Source organism: Podarcis muralis, chromosome 10 (genome assembly GCF_964188315.1).
Source record: "Podarcis muralis chromosome 10, rPodMur119.hap1.1, whole genome shotgun sequence".
Classification (NCBI taxonomy): Eukaryota; Metazoa; Chordata; class Lepidosauria; order Squamata; family Lacertidae; genus Podarcis; species Podarcis muralis.
In genome coordinates, this window is record NC_135664.1 from 60,292,945 (window position 1) to 60,310,487 (window position 17,543).

The 17,543-nt window shown below is 44.4% G+C and overlaps 1 protein-coding gene across 2 annotated transcripts; it reads left to right on the forward strand.

Moving 5' to 3' along the window:
* Positions 1-1,342: 1,342 nt before the first annotated feature.
* BPGM (bisphosphoglycerate mutase) lies at positions 1,343-17,333 on the forward strand. Of its 2 annotated transcripts, none has more exons than XM_028746278.2 (4): positions 1,343-1,474; positions 5,607-5,667; positions 9,163-9,818; positions 13,709-17,333. In XM_028746278.2, the coding sequence occupies exons 2-4, from the start codon at positions 5,648-5,650 to the stop codon at positions 13,888-13,890; spliced, it is 858 nt and encodes a 285-aa protein (XP_028602111.2). In that variant the 5' UTR covers positions 1,343-1,474; positions 5,607-5,647; the 3' UTR covers positions 13,891-17,333. The 2 variants fall into 2 exon arrangements, with proteins under 2 accessions (XP_028602111.2, XP_028602110.2); XM_028746277.2 differs by having other exon boundaries at positions 1,368-1,531.
* The last annotated feature ends 210 nt before the right edge of the window (positions 17,334-17,543 follow it).

A 17,543-nucleotide genomic window follows, 5' to 3' on the forward strand; every position in this document is an offset into this window, starting at 1 on the left:
CTGCAACCTCCTCCCCTTATCTGAACACTATGTGTGTATGTAATCTAGACCTTATTAGATAAAATATCACCAGATGTAACTTCTGGAGATGTGAAGGATGGGCTGTGTCTCATAAGAATTAGTTTCACTACCATACTTGTGAAAATAATGACAGAAATGTTAAAAGCCACATTCAGAACCTCTGCAAAAGGCAGAATGGGTAGAAGCAGGGACCGTTATTTATCAGGGATAGATAAACACACAAACTCCATGGTAAACAGAGATGATAAGATAGGGAAATCTTTTGCTTTTGCTCTGCTTAAATTAATGAAAAACTGACCTCTAGTGGCTGAAATGGGAAACAGTGCATTATATCCTGTGGCAGCATGTTCAGCAGATGCATTGAAGAACCACAACTTACCACAACCGACTTTTTTTTTTACAGAGAATGAATAATGGTAATAAAATATAGAGGAAAAGTTGCCCCCGACATGAAGTTGTTCGGGTTTAAACTGCCCCAAGATTCATAGTTGTTTTTGCCAAAAAGTAGTTGAGACTGCTTCGACAGCCTTGAGCTGGTTTATAGTACTACGTGTACGTGCCTATGTACATAACGTGATCGCACAGCTTCATATATGAACTACTCTGAAAGAAAAGAATGAAATTTGAAGGGGCAAAAATATTCCTTTGTGATGGCTCCTTGCATTTTTGCAAGTATTCACCTGAATTTGCAGTTATCAAATACAACCCGGCTGGGGGAACCCAGTCTGATGGGTACAAATAATAAAATTATTATTAGCACTGAGATCCAAAATTGTGAACTCTGGTTTCCGATTTCCATCCCGATGGCTCTGCTATGAGCAGGCCTGACTACAGAAGAGCTGGAACACTGGACCCCCCCCCCCCCAATAGTGTCCAAACGCTCAGCATCTTCTTTACTTAGGGGCCTCAATTACAAAGCCATTTAATAGAGAGAGCAAGTTCCAATGAGCTCAGAAGGGTTTACAGTACGCATGCGCAAAGGCGCGCTTGCACGTGCAGAACTGCAACAAAGGAACCTACACCAGCGTCCCAGCTAGGCCACTAACGCAACGCTCCAAAGACGGCCCACAGCCGGCGAACCAGTTGCTTATTGGCTTGGAACCACGTCGATCATCGCTCTGTCCAATCCAGCCCCTCTTTCCTCCCGTGGCGTCACCTGGGAGTTGATGCCGCGCGAGTCGTTCCCGGTCACGTAGTCCACGGCCTCCCTCTCCGCTGTCGTCATCGCGGAGCTCTTCCTGACAGGCGGCCGCTCCGCTTCCTATCTGTGAGCGGCAACCCAAAGCTCCAATCGGATGGAGAGGATCCGAGGGGGCTGGTGAAGTTCTCGCCCCGCCCACCAGCGGGACCCAGCCTGGAGCTGTTAGCAACTGTCTGCGGCCGCAGCTGCATCAGCAGCATTTGCGCGGGGGCTGTCTTTGCTTTCGGCGGTCTGGCTTTCTCTTGTGCCGAGGTAACGGGTGGTCAGAGCAGTTTTCAATATTCGCATGGGGATTTCAACCAGCCCAAAGTAATATAATGGAGAATAAATTACTGGTGCATGGCGGCAGTTGAGGCTTGTTTTGCTATGCACCCTTTTAATTTTAGTCTTGGGCTTGGATGTTGCTATTCTTGTTGTTGTTAATTATTATTATTATTATTATTATTATTATTATTATTATTATTATTATTATTATTAACTAACTATTGTTGTTAGCCGCCCTGAGCCCGGTCTTGGCTGGGGAGGGCAGGGTATAAATAAATTATTATTATTATTATTATTATTATTATTATTATTATTATTATTATTATTATTCTGTTTGCCTTGCCTCTTCCCCTGAGTATTTCTCAAACTTGCGCAGGCGGCTCTTGTTGGACTACAACTCCCACTATCCCTAGCTAGCGGGACCAGTGGTCGGGGATGGTTGGGTCTGATGGGAGTTGTAGTCCAGCAACAGCTGGGTACCCAAGTTGGAGAAACACAATCTGAGGCTTAAAAAGGGATGGTGTTTGGAGCTAGATTTTGGAGATTTGGTCTTTAGTCCAGTGACCATTGTCATGGACGAGATTCTTGCATTGCGGGGGTGGGATGGGGTGGGGTCCGCTAGATGACCCTCAAGGGTCCCTTCAGGTCCATGATTCTATGACCATAGGAAGCTGCTTTGCACTGAGCCAGGTCATAGGTCTAATCTAGCTCAGGACTATCTGTGTACAGGATTGCACTGACTTGCAGCCGTACAAGGTGTTGATGTCAGGGGGATTTATAGGTTGTTTCTGCTTGTGATCTGAGTCCGCGTTGGATCTCTGTATCCAGTGATGTATTTTTAAGTGCACATGTTGTGCCGTTTTTGGTTCAGCCGTAGAAACTGGTGTCAATATAGTTGGAAGTTATGAAGAACTTTGTGTGTGTGCAAAATCACACAAATTGGAGAAGGTATTTTAAAATAGTGTTTTTTGAAAGGAAATGTTCAAAGCTATGCTATCTGAGTAATATCAACCAACACCTTGTAAATACTCCTTTACCAGGCTTTGCTTTTGTGCGTGTAACAGCAGCTGGATTCACAAACAATTAGAGTATTGCAATTAGGTGGTTGTTCTGGGTTCTTCCTGCAGATTGCCTTTGATCAAACTGTTGTTTATACTTTAAGGGCTCAAAGAGTAGGACAGGCGTTTGACCCCTTTTGGCTGGTAATCCCACCTGTTATGTAGGTCAATATGCAACACGGGGGCTGGACTGAGTGTGGGGTTGCCAGATGGAAGAGGCCTGAACAGTTTATAGCTCTGTAGGAGAGATAATTTTGTCATGCAGAGTGCTTAAATTCTCTTGCCTACACCATAAAAGGTGCAGGACCCCTCTCTAAGGCAGGGGCCAATGGTTAGAGTGTTGGACCAGGAAGACCATTAAATTATTGGTCACTCATAACCAGTTATTCCCCTTTTGCCTGGTTCACCACATGGGGTTATTGGAAGGATAAAATGAGGGACTCAATGTCTCCTACCCTGAGCTATACAGAGGAAGGGCAGGTTAACACAACTGTTAAAAGTACTGGAGCCCTGTTCTCCTTTGCACCTGGGTTGGGAGAAGGAATAGAGAGCAACATTTGGCTCAAAAATGGCAACAGATGATGACTGCATGCGCATCATCTCCAAGCCCCTTCCAAACCATCCTGCCCATATATTTGTAATAGTGAAGAAGCCTGTCTTGTTTGTACACTGATGTTCTTTGCAGAAACGGTTTATCCTGGATTGCCCCTGTGTTTTGTTCTCCAGGAGCCTCATGGGAACACTGGGATGTTCTCTTTTAACCTCTAGGACAGATCAGGTGACAGTGGTAACAAAAAGAACATTCTCGCCTGTGTGTGCTGCATTTTAACAGAACCAATTAGTTCGTGTTTTCTGTCCTCACTACTTTACTGTGGACAGTTAGATAACTATAGTAGTACTGTTTCTGCAGTACTTTGAAAGCTCCTCTTTAGGATTTCCACCTTCTTTTCCCTTGAACAGCTGCAGAGAAAGCAGGAATTCAATGTCAGATTTTTGTTTTATCGATGTAGAGATGTAGTGATTCTTGAAACGTCACTCGCTGTTTTTATGCCAGAAATATGGTGACAGACCTTATTCTGAGACTGAGCATGTGAGGTGTAGAGTTGTTATCTGTCTGTGGCCCTAACCTTGTGCCCATTTTACAGCAGTTTAAGCCGGTGAAGCATTACAGAAATAAATTTTTTGAGAAAAGCTCTTTATCTGCTCAATTTCTGCATAAAGGCACAGAAGCAGGACAACTGTAGCAGCATGAGGAGCCTAAATACAATGCCTAAAGAGTTTCTCCAAAGAAAACTGTTTACTTGAACTTGAGAGGGGAAATGAAACTGGAAGCTATAGGGACCTGTCATGTTAAAGGTTAACCTTGTAGAGGAACTTGGCAGATATGACTTCTATTAATATCACTGTGAGGCACTTAGTCAGCTGAAGGCGTTTGGATCCCTCCTCTGGGAGTTCATGGCAGAAAGAGTGATAGAGTACAGGTGACCATTCTGTTGCTTTCTGTATCATTCATCTGAGTGTTTTTCAAACTTGGGTCTCCAGCTGTTGCTGGACTACAGGTCCCATAATCCCTGACCACTGGTCCTGCTAGCTAGAGATGATGGGAGTTGTAGTCCAACAACAGCTGGTGACCCAAGTTTGAGAAACACTGACCATTTGACCAAGTTGATATCCAGTGACTGCAAGTAAGCAAGTGGTAGCTTGGCTCACAGAGCATAAGCAGAAATCAACAGCAAGATGAGTGTTTGCGTGTTAACACTGCTGGATGCCTCCGCCCGGGGTCTGCATTGCCATGTAGCTGTGTGTGTTTGTCATCTCTTTCCCCTGCTCCATTTACCAGAGTGCGAGTGCAATCCTATTCACGTCTACTAAGAAATAAGAATCACTAAGATTAATGGGGCTTGTTCCAAGATAAATGGGCATAGCATTGCAGCATAAATGCCCTCACCAAAAGCTGCTATTTGTCCTGCAGGGAACAAATATATGTAATATCATACAGGGACCATATGGGTACTGATAAATATTTCTTTTGGAAGGCAAATAGCAGGGAGGTGGGAGGTGGTTTAAATTGTGGAAATAGTGTGTGTATGAGGAGGGTTTAAAAACTCTTTCCACTCCAATCCCACACCTGGCTGCCTTGATCTAAAGGGAAGAGTTGAAAGATCCTATTCTCAGATCTCCAAAATCCGTGTCTGAATGTGTAGCTACATTCCAGTTATTCCACCAACTCCCCATTGTGCAGATAGTGGTGGTGGATTAAGTCAGACCAGGAATAAATACCCCATTTCTGGATTATAGAAAATATTAGACTGCATGCCTCACCACTTCTATTAAAACTAACCAGTAGTTCTTCAAAGCCCAGAAGTGCTGCTTAATTTGGGAAGAAATGGATTGAAACCTTAAGCCAATGACAATATACACGCAAATCTCCTTTTGACACAACTCAGATGTCTCTTAATGGGATGCCTGTTCAACAGTGGGCAGACTTGGTTTGCTTTGCGTTCCGGAGCAATTGTGGTGGCCCTGCAGCTTGGCTTCACTGGGAACCGCATGTCACAGAGAGCGCTGTAATTTTTGCAGACAGCTGAACCTAGCGTTGGCCCAGCAGGAGGAACTGATTACGTAACAGGCCTTTCTCCCATCTCCATGCTGTTTGGGTATGAAAACTGGAAATCGAACAGCAAACAGGACTTGGGCTTTAAGCAAAGTTTGAACTTCAGAGTTCAGTTGCCTGCAGTTTCTCAAAAAACAACACTGTTATCTATATATATTTATTATTTTTATGCACTAGCAAGTAGATCTTTTCTAGCCCCAACTCTATGATTCTAGTATCACACTGAGAAGTTGTGGCTAGAATGCTTCTCCCTAACATGCCAGGTGCCAGAGTTCAAGGATTCATGTAATTTTGGTTTTGTTGTGTATGGAGGAGTATTCACTCAGCTGAACTCATAGCTCAGACACAGTTTTACCACCTCTGGGAATACTAATATTTGATTCTTTCCCCCCTGGCCCTAACTTCAGTAGCTTTCATTGTGTTTTCTTTTTCTCTTTTAATATTGCAGCCTACCTGTAAAGTCTTTTGCCTCATATTTGTGTAGGATGAATGCATTTGCAATGGATAAGGTGAGTTCAAATTGTTTTTATCTTTATCTTGTTTTAAAGCAGATGGTTGCATGATTATTTTTTATGTGCTCTTGTCTCCTGCCTTTGTAGCTTGGCAGGTGGCTGGGATGGGTTGGCCGAGCAAGCCATGATAAAGCAATGTGGTTTGATTTGGGCATAATGTCATACCATACTTAAATAGAGCTATGGCTTGTAAGCCAACAATAAACATAGATTAGCATCATGGGTTATTGGCAGAAAATAAACTAGGGTCAGCCCATTGAACTGGGTTCACGTATTCAAATGAACCTGTAGTTAGGCTGGACCAGCGATGGTGTAGCGTTATGTTCAAACTAGGTCAATGTCTAGATCATGCACCAGCCCCATTTTGATTGCTAGCACCAGTGGATGTGGCACCCTGCTTCTTTTGGGTTTGAATTTCCATTAGGTTTGAGCAGTCCTGTTATTCAAATGCTTCTTCAGTGTTACAATTCCAGTGGTGAAGTCAAAGGGTCTATTATGAAGAAACTGTTACCAGTGAAAGGGCTGAAGAAGTGTGGTTTATTAAGAACCTGCACAAACCCAATGACCTATTGGTGGACGAATTAAGCTGATTTATTGGGAATTAAGCTAGTTTATTTGGAAATGGTGGAGTCCTGCAGAGGTGCTAATGAGTCTCAAAGCAGCAGAAGAACAAGCACAAAAAAAAATGTCCTTGCTTAATAGCTGTATTTTTGGGATATGGAGAAAGAGGGTCAAGCCCACCGACCCCTGGACCTTCCCCCAGCAATAAACCAGCTCTATTAGAAATATCAGTTGTATAAGGGGTATCCTAATATGGGCAGGTTCTAGTCAAGGTATTGAGCCCTCTTCAGGCATTTAAAAAGAACACACGAGGTCTCAAACTTAGGAGGGAGATGGGAGCATGGACAGTCCAAACGCACCAGGAGAGGCTGCTCCATAGGGTTGCTTGTTGCAAGGTTGCCACCTGTTCAGTTGTATGTGCTTCACAGCCCCGTTCAGACCTTCCTGCTCAGTGTGGGAGCAGGTGTGCACACACATACACCACACAAACCTCCTCCACAGGTTGAACCTCAGATGTTCTTTTTGAACGCATGAAAAATGGCTACTGTGAGATGAAAATATGGCCCTGCCTCCACATTTTTGAATCTTGGAACTGGCATTGTTTCCCCATATCACACAGACCTTGTACGTTATCTCACTGGTCCCCGACAACTAGGTGCCACTTCTGCTGTGCTGTTGCATCACGTGATAGCTTCTGTGCGCCATAATGGCAGAGGCCAGGTCCCTGCTATGTCTGAATTGAATCCAGACGTGCGGGATATCTTTGGGAGAAGGAAAGGCTAAGGGGTAAACCCTACAAAAACATCCGGAGTCCCAAAGATGTTTGGATGGCACTTTGTACGCCTCCTTCCGGCAACTCCTGCAGCCCAGCTGGTGCCAAACATATTGCTCTGCTTTCCTTTGGACCTCACCAGCCCAGGCTGCCCAGGCGTGCGCCCCAGGCAGGTCACTTCGGTTCTGCAAACACAGTGGTTTGACTTCACCCCCGGAGGCGCACTCCATTGCCTCTCAAGACAGATGGGTGCCATCAACAAACGATTAGGCATGTTTATTACTTTGAGATTTATATAATGTCCTGAATTGAGCTAGAGGCACATGATGGATTTGAGGCCATGGAGGTAGGGATCTTATTCAAAAGCAATATAGATAGCTGTGTTTGCTTGAATACACTTTTTGTGTGTGCGTGGAACCGGAAGAGAATCTAGGTAAGTTGTATAAGGATATAGCAATGGATTACAAAATGTAATTGATATGTTCGTATTAGATTGTGGATTACCAGGGGTAAATAGAAATTACAGGGCGTGGGAGGGTTGACTGGAAAGCAGATAAGGTGATCAGAATTTCATATGTGCATGAGAAGGAATTTGATAGATCAGGAGATGCACATTGCTGGTTTCAATACGCAATCCTGCATTTGCCAATTTGAGGGCCGGGTTTCATTGGGTGTGTGTTGCAGGTATTGTTTGACCGCAAGGAACTTTAATTGTGTCATCCTGGGTCGTCTTCTGCAACAGGCACATTGAGCATGTTGTCGCTGATTGGGTGGAAGAGCCTTCCCCAACCTGGTGCCCTCGGTTTTGGGCTGAGGGGAGTTGTAGACCAAAACATCTGGACAGCACTAAAAAAACAATAAGCCCCTCCCCCAAACACAGCTGAAGTTTCTGAACCATCTTCAGAGGCAGCCCTACATATGACACATTGCAGTAATCAAACCTAGAGGTTACCAAAGCATAGACAGCAGTGGTCAGGCTAACCCTGTTCAGATAGGGGCACAACTGGGCCACCAGCTGAAGCTGGTGGGAGGCACTCTGCAGCAGCAAAGGACTCAGAAGTACCAACAACAACAACGGCAATATATTTATACCCACCCATCTGGCTGGGTTTCCCCAGCCACTCTGGGTGGCTTCCAACAAAATATTAAAATACAGTAATCCATCAAACGGCTCTGACCTGGTGGAATGCTCTGTCCCACAAGACTAGGGCCCTGCAGGACTTGATCTCCTTCCACAGGGCCTGTAAGACAGAGCTATTCTGCCTGGCCTTCAGTTTGAATTAGCCTGATCCTCTATTCCCTTTTCCCTTTTCTATGAAGACACCCTTTCTGGGACCCCACATTTAAATTCTTCCCTGGTCTCTTTGCTGACCCTAGTAGGACTAACTTGGCCAGTTAGCCCCGGTGATCATTTGATGTCTACTGATTGGGGGTTCCCCCCCAAAAAAATGACCCCTGAATTTTAGAATTTTATTGATATTGATGCTGCATTTATGTTGTATTTTTTTGCTGTTTCTAAGTTGCATCTTTAATCATTGTTTTATATTTGCTGTTAGCTGCCCTGAGCCCAGTTTTTAAACCAGGAAGGGTGGAGTATAAATTTAAAAAAATATTATTATTTATTATTTATTATTATTAAAAGCTTCCCTAAACAGGGCTGCCTTCAGATGTCTTCTAAAAGTCTGAACAAAAAAATTCCTTCCAGTAGCACCTTAAAGACCAACTAAGTTAGTTCTTGCTATGAGCTTTCGTGTGCATGCACACTTCTTCAGATACACATTCTAAAAGTCTGGTAGTTGTTGTTCTCTTTGCATACCCTCTCCTTCAGAGGGAGTGTAACCCCATCAAGAGCAGGCAGCATCCCAGCTACACGGTCTAGCAAACCACTCACTAACCGTGCTTCTACCACTAGTCTTCAGTTTACATGTAGCACTAGCTGAATGTATCAGTAATCGCCATTGCTGTGCTTGAACTGAGAGTGCGGTGGAGGAAATGCCCAACGCCCTTCTACATGTTACAGAATGGTGGATGAGCTTCCTTCATCTCTCCTTGCTGAAAATCTAATTGGGCAACTCGTGACAAGATTCTGTGGATCCCCAGGGTTCACCACAACACAGTGACCCAAAGCGTTTGACCTGTGTGTTCCTTCTCTTTATTAGATGGCCTATCATTAGATGCTACTCCTGTCACAAACCCAAGGAAGTTGCAGCCAAAATGGCCAAGTACAAACTGATCCTTTTGAGGCACGGTGAAGGGGCCTGGAACAAAGAGAACCGCTTCTGCAGTTGGGTGGACCAGAAGCTGAGCATCGACGGGATAAAAGAGGCTCAGAACTGTGGCAGGCACCTCAAAGCTCTTGGCATTGAGTTCGACCTGGTGTTTACATCCATCCTCAGCCGGTCTATTCAGACTGCCTGGCTTGTGCTGGAGCAGATGGGGCAGGAGTGGGTCACCACCGAATCTTCCTGGAGGCTGAACGAGCGGCACTACGGTGCCCTGATAGGCCTCAACAGGGCAGAGATGGCACTGAACCACGGCGAGGAGCAGGTGAAAAGGTGGAGGAGGAGCTATGACGTCACCCCGCCTCCCATCACTGAGTCCCACCTTTACTACCACGAAATCTACAATGACCGCAGGTATAAGCACTGTGACGTGCCGTTGGAGAAACTCCCGAGGTCAGAAAGCTTGAAAGAAGTGCTTGATAGACTCCTTCCCTATTGGAACGAGAGGATAGCTCCGGAGGTGAAGAGGGGCAAGACGGTTTTAATTTCTGCTCACGGGAACAGCACGCGCGCTTTGCTGAAACATTTGGAAGGTAATGTAGTGCCACTAATTTGTTGTAACTTTTGTAAATGCGGTATAAACATTGGGGACCATCTTGTCTTCTTTGGCTATTCGTTCAGGAATAAATTCTCTCTCTCGTCTCTTAAATTAAAAAGGGCACATTTATACTATTAGTTTTATAGCAGTTTTAACTGTTGTGGTCTCTCTTGAAAAATCTTGAGACTCCTCGGTCAGCAAGCGTCCTGAGAATTCTCTGTTGGAGACCTTTCGTCTTCCTCGGAGGACTGCCTTTCCCTGGTTCCCTAGAGCAGTGTTTCCCAACCTTGGGCCTCCAGCTGTTTTTGAACTACAATTCCCATCATCCCTGACCACTGGTCTTGCTAGCTAGGGATGATGGGAGTTGTAGTCCAAAAACAGCTGGAGGCCCAAGGTTGGGAAACACTGCCCTAGAGGGAAGGGCTGCCTATTGCGTTTCTTTGTCTGTAGTGTGGATAAGTTAGTAGAGGGGGGATGGGGAAATTTGTGGCCTTCAGAAGTTCCATTGGCTTTCGTCTGCATGGCCAGCAATCAAGGGTGATTGGATGTGGGAGTCCAACAGCCTTTGGAGGGCCACCGGTTCCTCATCCCTTCTTTAGAAAACAAAATACCGTATACGCTTCTTTAGCCTTGTGAGCTAGCCAGCCAGATGGCTGTTGCTGACAACCTCTAGAGCATTCTCGAGTTTGCAGAGTTATTTACAGTGATTCTTGCCTTCGCCATCTTCCCAGGAAATCTGTGGACCTAAGTTATGCGGCGGGAGGTTGTGTTGTGTGTGTCTTTTGTGATGTTCAGACAGCCAAGTGTTTGCCCTCTGCCCCACTCTCATGGCCTGCTCAGAGAGGAAGCGCCCATAGCCCTGGTTATGACACAAAGTCATACGTTCACCCCTGCTCACCTTACCAGCGTTGTGCTGTTGCCTACTCTCCAGCGTAGTAGACGAATGGCGAAAACAACCAAGGCACAGGAGGCTGAATATGTACAGCATGCTTGTCGTTTGGCTTGTGGCACTCCCGGAAACCGCTGGAGCTGATGCCATATTTTCCTTTTGCGTGCGACTGACGAAAACGAAACATTCGTATTTAGAAATGGCTTATTCAAACAGACCTCACAGGAACAATGTTTCCCAATATCTAGCCTTTCCCAATATCGAACCTACCCATTGATTGCCAACAAAACACGCAGGGCTCATTCCTGCAGGTGTCAGCCAGTTCCTCAGAAGGCTGAGGGGGTGGACGTTGGTTGTTAATGCCTCTAGGCTATTGCCAGACTTGGACGAGGCCTTTTCAGCAGAGGTGGCTCCAAGTCTGGAGGCCTCTATAAATCAAAGCGACATGTCCTCGTGTACTCCTTCGGTCCCTGCCCAAGCTATAGGCTGTAATACCTGATCTGACATTAGGTAACGCTGCAGAAATAGGAGGTTGTTGTAAAAGTTGCACAGTTCACTTTGCTTGCTTGCTTCTGAGGCAGCCTACACTACTCTCAAACGTGACCTGTTGTCAGGAAGTTCTCCCCAAAGCTTAGCCGGCACCCCCATTCTTCTAATTTGAACCTACTGGCTTCATAGAATGGCAGAGCGGGAAAGGACCTCATGGCTCACCTAGTCCAGTCCCCTGCAGTGCAGGAATCTCATCAGAGTCATCTTTATCACCCCATGCTTATCAGAAAATATGGTATAAAGCAGAGGCCTTTCTGGACCAGTTGGGGGAGCAATTTTTGATAGGCCAGTATCAATAGGAAGAGATTTCAGTGCAAGAATTGGTAGAGAAAGAGAAGAACAATCCAAGTGAGAAGGAAGTTAGACTTGCAGAGTTTGTTGCTTAATTTTGGAGCTAGTAACTTCTGTGAACTTACCTGCAAAGCTGATGCCTCCCCTCATTTTTGTGCTTTCCTTCCAAGAACATTTTTCATTCGGAGCAGGTAGGGTGGGAAAAGCAGAATGTTCCAAAAAGACCAAACCCAGGGCCAGTAAATGGTGTGTAATATAGATGTGCCATTACATAGACATATGCTTCTCAGGTAGCTCAGTCAGTAGAGCACAAGACTTTTAATCTCAGGGTTGTGTGTTCGAGCCCCACATTGGGCAAAAGATTCCTGCATTGCAGGGGGTTGGACCAGATGTGGTCTCTTCCAACTCTACAGTTCCATGATTCTATGATTTCCTGTTGCATCCAAGCAGGCAATGTGGACTTACCGTATTTTTCGCTCTATAACACGCACCCGACCATAACACACACGTAGTTTTTAGAGGAGGAAAATCCGTAGGCATGCCACCCATAGGCATTCCCTCCATAACACGCACAGACATTTCCCCTTACTTTTTAGGAGGAAAAAAGTGAGTGTTATGGTGCAAAAAATACGGTAATTGCTTTTGCTCAGCTTGGTGTGCTGAAATTTGCTGGGGCCGCAACCCAAAGAGAAATGGATGCACAAGTCGCACGAAAGGTCAACCGTCTTGTGTTACGAGTTGTGTAAAGTAACCAGACCCTGGCCTTAGTTGACATTCATGTTGTCCCTCCAGCGTCTCGTCATAGAAGTTGCCCAGTACAGTGGTACCTCGGGTTACAGACGCTTCAGGTTACAGACTCCGCTAACCCAGAAATAGTACCTCGGGTTAATAACTTTGCTTCAGGATGAGAACAGAAATTGCACGGCAGCGGGAGGCCCCATTAGCTAAAGTGGTACCTCAGGTTAAGAACTGTTTCAGGTTAAGAACGGACCTCCAGAACGAATTAAGTTCTTAACCTGAGGTACCACTGTACTGACTTTCAGTGTTTGGCTTACGCTTTTGAGGAGGCAAGGCAAGTCAGGAAAGAGGCCCTTCAGTTTATTTAAATATTTCATTAAGAAAGAAAACATAGCAAGGCAGTGTTCACCATAAAATAAAATAAAATACTACAGTAACTTCCACAAAGGCTGGGTGTTAAAAAGGAGATCACATTCAAAAGGTCTGTCAGAGCTGTCCAGGTTTCAAAAGATGTTTGAAAGAAGACAGGGAAGACTCCTGTCAGGCTTATTGTCGGGCAAAGTTCCTGCTATGCTAAACCTGCCATGCTAAACCTTTGGCCCTTGGTAAAGACCGACTGACCCTCAGGGACTGCCAAAGTGCCCCATCCTCTTTCCCCATCTCTTGAAACAAATCTGAAGTTGTTATCCTAGCAAGAGAAACCTTTGGAAGTGCATCACTCAGTGATGTAATACTCTACCGAAGGAACGGAGTGCTGTATTGGAAAGATGGGGACGCTTGTGTTTGGAAGGGCAGGATGACTACTCCCTATTCAGAAAGGCTCGCCTGGCGCCATCTTTACATGTCTTTAGGCACCAGGCAAAAACATTTCCCTTTACCCAGGGCCTATGGGATAAATATTCTATGGCCTGTGAAAGTGTGGGGAAGTGAACTGTTAGTTTTGATGATTATTTTACTATTAGGCTGTCCATCATTATTTTTAATATGTTTTTATTATGATGTTCTGTGATGTGTTTTTAATGGGATCTTCTGAGAAAGCGTGGTATATAAATTGAAATAATGATGATGATGATGATGATGATAATAGTAATAATAATAATAATAATAATAATAATAATAATAGCCTACTGTTTTTTTAAAGAAAGCTCTGAATCTGGGGATTATGGTTCATCTGGAGGCAGGAACTGCCTCCCCCACCCCAGATGCCCATGATAACTGCCCATTGTTCTGGGGAACAATCAAGGGCAACCTGTTATGCATCTTTCTGCATGAAATGAAGTATTCTTCCAGGTTATCTCCACCAGATTTTGAAAGTTTGGTAAATAGGATGACACGTCATGGCAGCTTAGGCCCAAGAGCCTCCCATGAACCGAGCGCAAGAGGCACATATAAACATTCCATTGTTTCCTCCTCTGCAGGCATCTCTGATGAGGACATAGTCAATGTGACTCTGCCCACTGGCGTCCCAGTTCTCCTGGAGCTTGACGAGGATCTACGCTCGCTTGGCCCGCACCAGTTCATTGGTGACCAAGAGGCAATCCAAGCTGCCATCAAGAAAGTGGAAGATCAAGGCAAAGCCAAGCCCACTCTTGAGAAATGAAAGACTGCTTATGCAAAATGCTCTCCCTTTTACCTCTTACCGTGTGCAGGAAAGGGATAGCGCTTTGTGCTTGCCCTGTGAGGACTTGCTTAAGTTCCCAGTAAGTGGTAGATTTTTAGCATTTTAGCACACCATTTTGGGTTATTCTTTATTTCCTTCTAGCAGCTGTGTTGGATCCTGGTACAAGTAACAGTGAATTTTGTTACTTGTACAGAAAGCTGTTGTTATAAACTTTCCATAGCCTTTGTATAAGTCTTACACTATCGGAGAAGGCCAGAGCAAGAACTGGTACGCTGAATATATATATTCATCATTGTGATCAATGGAGTAAATGCTTTCTGATTTTAACCTAGGCCTCAAATGATATTTACAAGTTCTCAGGTTCACAGATGCTAAACAGTCACATAATTATTTAATTTAGAATACCCCCCCCCCCGAATTTTCCTCCCCACTGTTTGCAATTTTACAACTTCTGGTATAGTGTTTATCTCTGTTAAATGGATTGGTGTGATTTTTGATGCATGGCTGACTGTGTTATTTTGGATAAAGCCCGTATATTTTTACAGGCATCAAAATGCTCACATTGGCTGAATTTTCCCAAGTTTTATTTTTCATGTTGGAGAGGACCATTTTAAAAACAAATCCCAGTTGACCCATATGCAGTAATGAAGGATGAATATTGATGGTACCACTTCAAAATCTCATTATTATTTTTTAAAGATTTATATTCTAAATTTTGCTTTGGATGTCAGGATATAAGTTGTGCTCTAGGGAGAATAGGCGTTTCCAACGAAGCAATGCACAAGGTTCATTCATAAAGGAGCTTTCTCTTCCTGCACACTCCCCGTGCCATCCTCAAATCTGCTCCTGGGGGTTAAGGAAACTTGGATAATTTTTTATGGGGGGGGGGGGCATGCAAGCAGGAAGAGGAGATAGAGGGAAAATTCTATTGCACAGTCAGAGGTTCTTTCATTCTTGGGCCAGCAGCTCCTATACATTGTACCCTGTAGGAATGCTGTAGGAACAGTTGTGGGGTTGATGGCGTATTAGTCCAAAAGACCTGAAGACTTAGCAGCTTTGTGAAGACAGAACTACTGGAAAATATAAATGTAAACTCTGATGCTATCCAGTAGAATGTTCTTGGGACAGCCAGGGCTGTGTTGAGTATTCAGTTTTTAAATAGTTCTGTATCACTTTTCCAGGTTCAAACAGAACATAGAATACTAATTGTTTTATTTTTAAATTATTTTTCAATTTTTTAAAATTCATTTTATAACACAAATAGAATATTAATCTGTTTTAAGTACAGAACTATGTAAAACAATCACAGTCAATTAACAAATAGAAGGAAGCTTAGAAAGGGGAAGGAACTACAGTCCCATTGATCAGCGCAACCAGTTGTTTAATTCCAGTATTTTCCTCTCTTCCGGGGTCATGACCTTCCAACAGGAAGGAGTGATAAAATAGCCATCAATGTCCTACAACTTCCTCTCCAGAATCTAATAGACCCTTGCACTACACCAGACCCTCTGTCAGCATTTCTAAGCACAAATGCATTTATTTATATATTTTAGAAACTTTGAAGACATTGCAAAGTTGTATCCTTGACAGGGTAGGGTTTCAGGGGAGAACTGGGGGGGAGGGGGATATCTAAAAACATGTGCACTACTTGTTTGCTTATCCAAACTAAACTGCTTTTTTTGCACCTGTACAAGTGACAAATATAATTCAGTTTGCACATACAAAATGCTATCTCTGTGTGTATGTGTCTTTGTGAAACAAGCAAGCAGCTGTTACTACGGTAACTTCTTTCATTTGTTCCTTCCTTTTCTTCCATCTTGGAATCTGAAGCGGAGTTTACAGGGTACCTCAGCAGTCTCCTATCCAAGCTCTGATCAGACCCAGTCCTGGTTGGTTTTTGCAAGATTGTTGTATGATGTGCCTTCAGATCAAATCCTGGTAATGACAAATATATGTAAGGGATGAAGTGAGGAGCAACGTTTTGTTAACAGGCCCCACTTGTGGTGGTATTTTATTTCTCACCAGAGTTTATTGCCCACTTTACTAAGGTGGCTTACAAATTAAACCTACAAAAGACAAATCACATCAGGCCTGGGAAAATGTAGTTTTCACCTAGCACCAAAAAGAAAGACCATATCAGGAGAGCTGCTCTGGTAAGAGAGTTCCAACATGTGGTGCCACCACTGAGAAGGCCTTGTCTATGATCACGACTCATCTTAACAAGGGGTGGGACCTCTGAGGCTGATCTCAATAAGTGGGCATATTATATGGGAGCAGGCAGTTCTTTAGGTAACTCCTGAAACATAAACTGTTGGTCATTCTTGTGGAATTGCTGGGCCTAATCACTCATGTTTACATGACATACTGGGTTTAATTCAGGAGTGGGTAACTGATGGCTTTCCAGCTGTCGTTGGGCTATAGCCCTCGTCAGCCTCAGCTAGCTTGGCCACAATGGTCAGGAATGATGGGACCTCTGCTCTGGCAATATCTGGGCAGGGCATAGGTTCCCTACTTCTACTTTAATTGCAACCACCCACACAAAATATTGCAATGGGAACTGTGGCCTGAGCATTGTTGAAACAGCGATTAGGGACAAATCTCGCGTGTGGCAGAGAATGCAGATTTGCTGGAAGGAGCACAAGAAGTCATAAAGCAGCCAGAGCCATTGCTCTGAAAGAGTGCTGTCCTATTTACAGCCATCACAATCTCTTAGTGAATTACAAAAATATAAAGGAACAGCAGAGGGAGCTGGAGTGTTGGGACTGTTCTTTCTCCCACCAGCGAAAGGGGAAATGTTGCAACAGCCCAGGTGTCGGCACAGAAGGGAGTGCATGGATGAAAACCGACAATCGCAAGTTTGTGCTTTTATTTATCATCCTACCCCTCACATCCTATTTTCTCCCCTCTTTTTAGGAAGTGTGGGTGTGATTACATAGAGATCTCGGGTAGTCTTCCATCCAGGCACTAATAAGGCCTGTTTAGCTGTAACAGTACGGTAGCACCAGAAGCCAGCAGACCACTGCCTGGGGTTATGTTTTAAGAATATGAGAAGAGCCCTGGTGAATTAAAACAAATGCCGTCTGGCATCCTGTCCTCAGGCTGGCTTGCCAGATGCACTCTGGTCCTGCTTACGGATTCCCCATAGGCAGCAGCACCCTCCCCACTTAGCAATTTCCAACAACTGCCCTGTGCCGCCTCTGACAGGGTCGGTAGAACTCAGCCATCACAGCTAGTGGCCACTGACTGCCTCATCCACCACAAATTTGTCTAATCCTCTTAAAGCCATCCAAGTTTCTAGCCATCACTACATATTGTGGGAATCATATTGCTGGTTATTTGTATTTGCCTGGAAACCTAACCAAATATTTGTACGGTAATCTTTTCCACCCAAAGTTACCAAAATAAACCAATGATGCAAACCAGGGATGGTTTTTAAAACTTCACTTAAATATTCACTAGATTTTTACCCCAGTCTTCCTCTGAAGTATACAGGGATGTGTGTGTGTATGTGTATGTGTATGTGTGTGTGTGTGCCTATTCTCACAATAATCCTATAAGGTAGGTTAGGCAGAGAGTGTGACTGGCTAGCCAAAGGGCCTGCAAAAAATTTTGTGACTGTGTGGGTCTCCCGG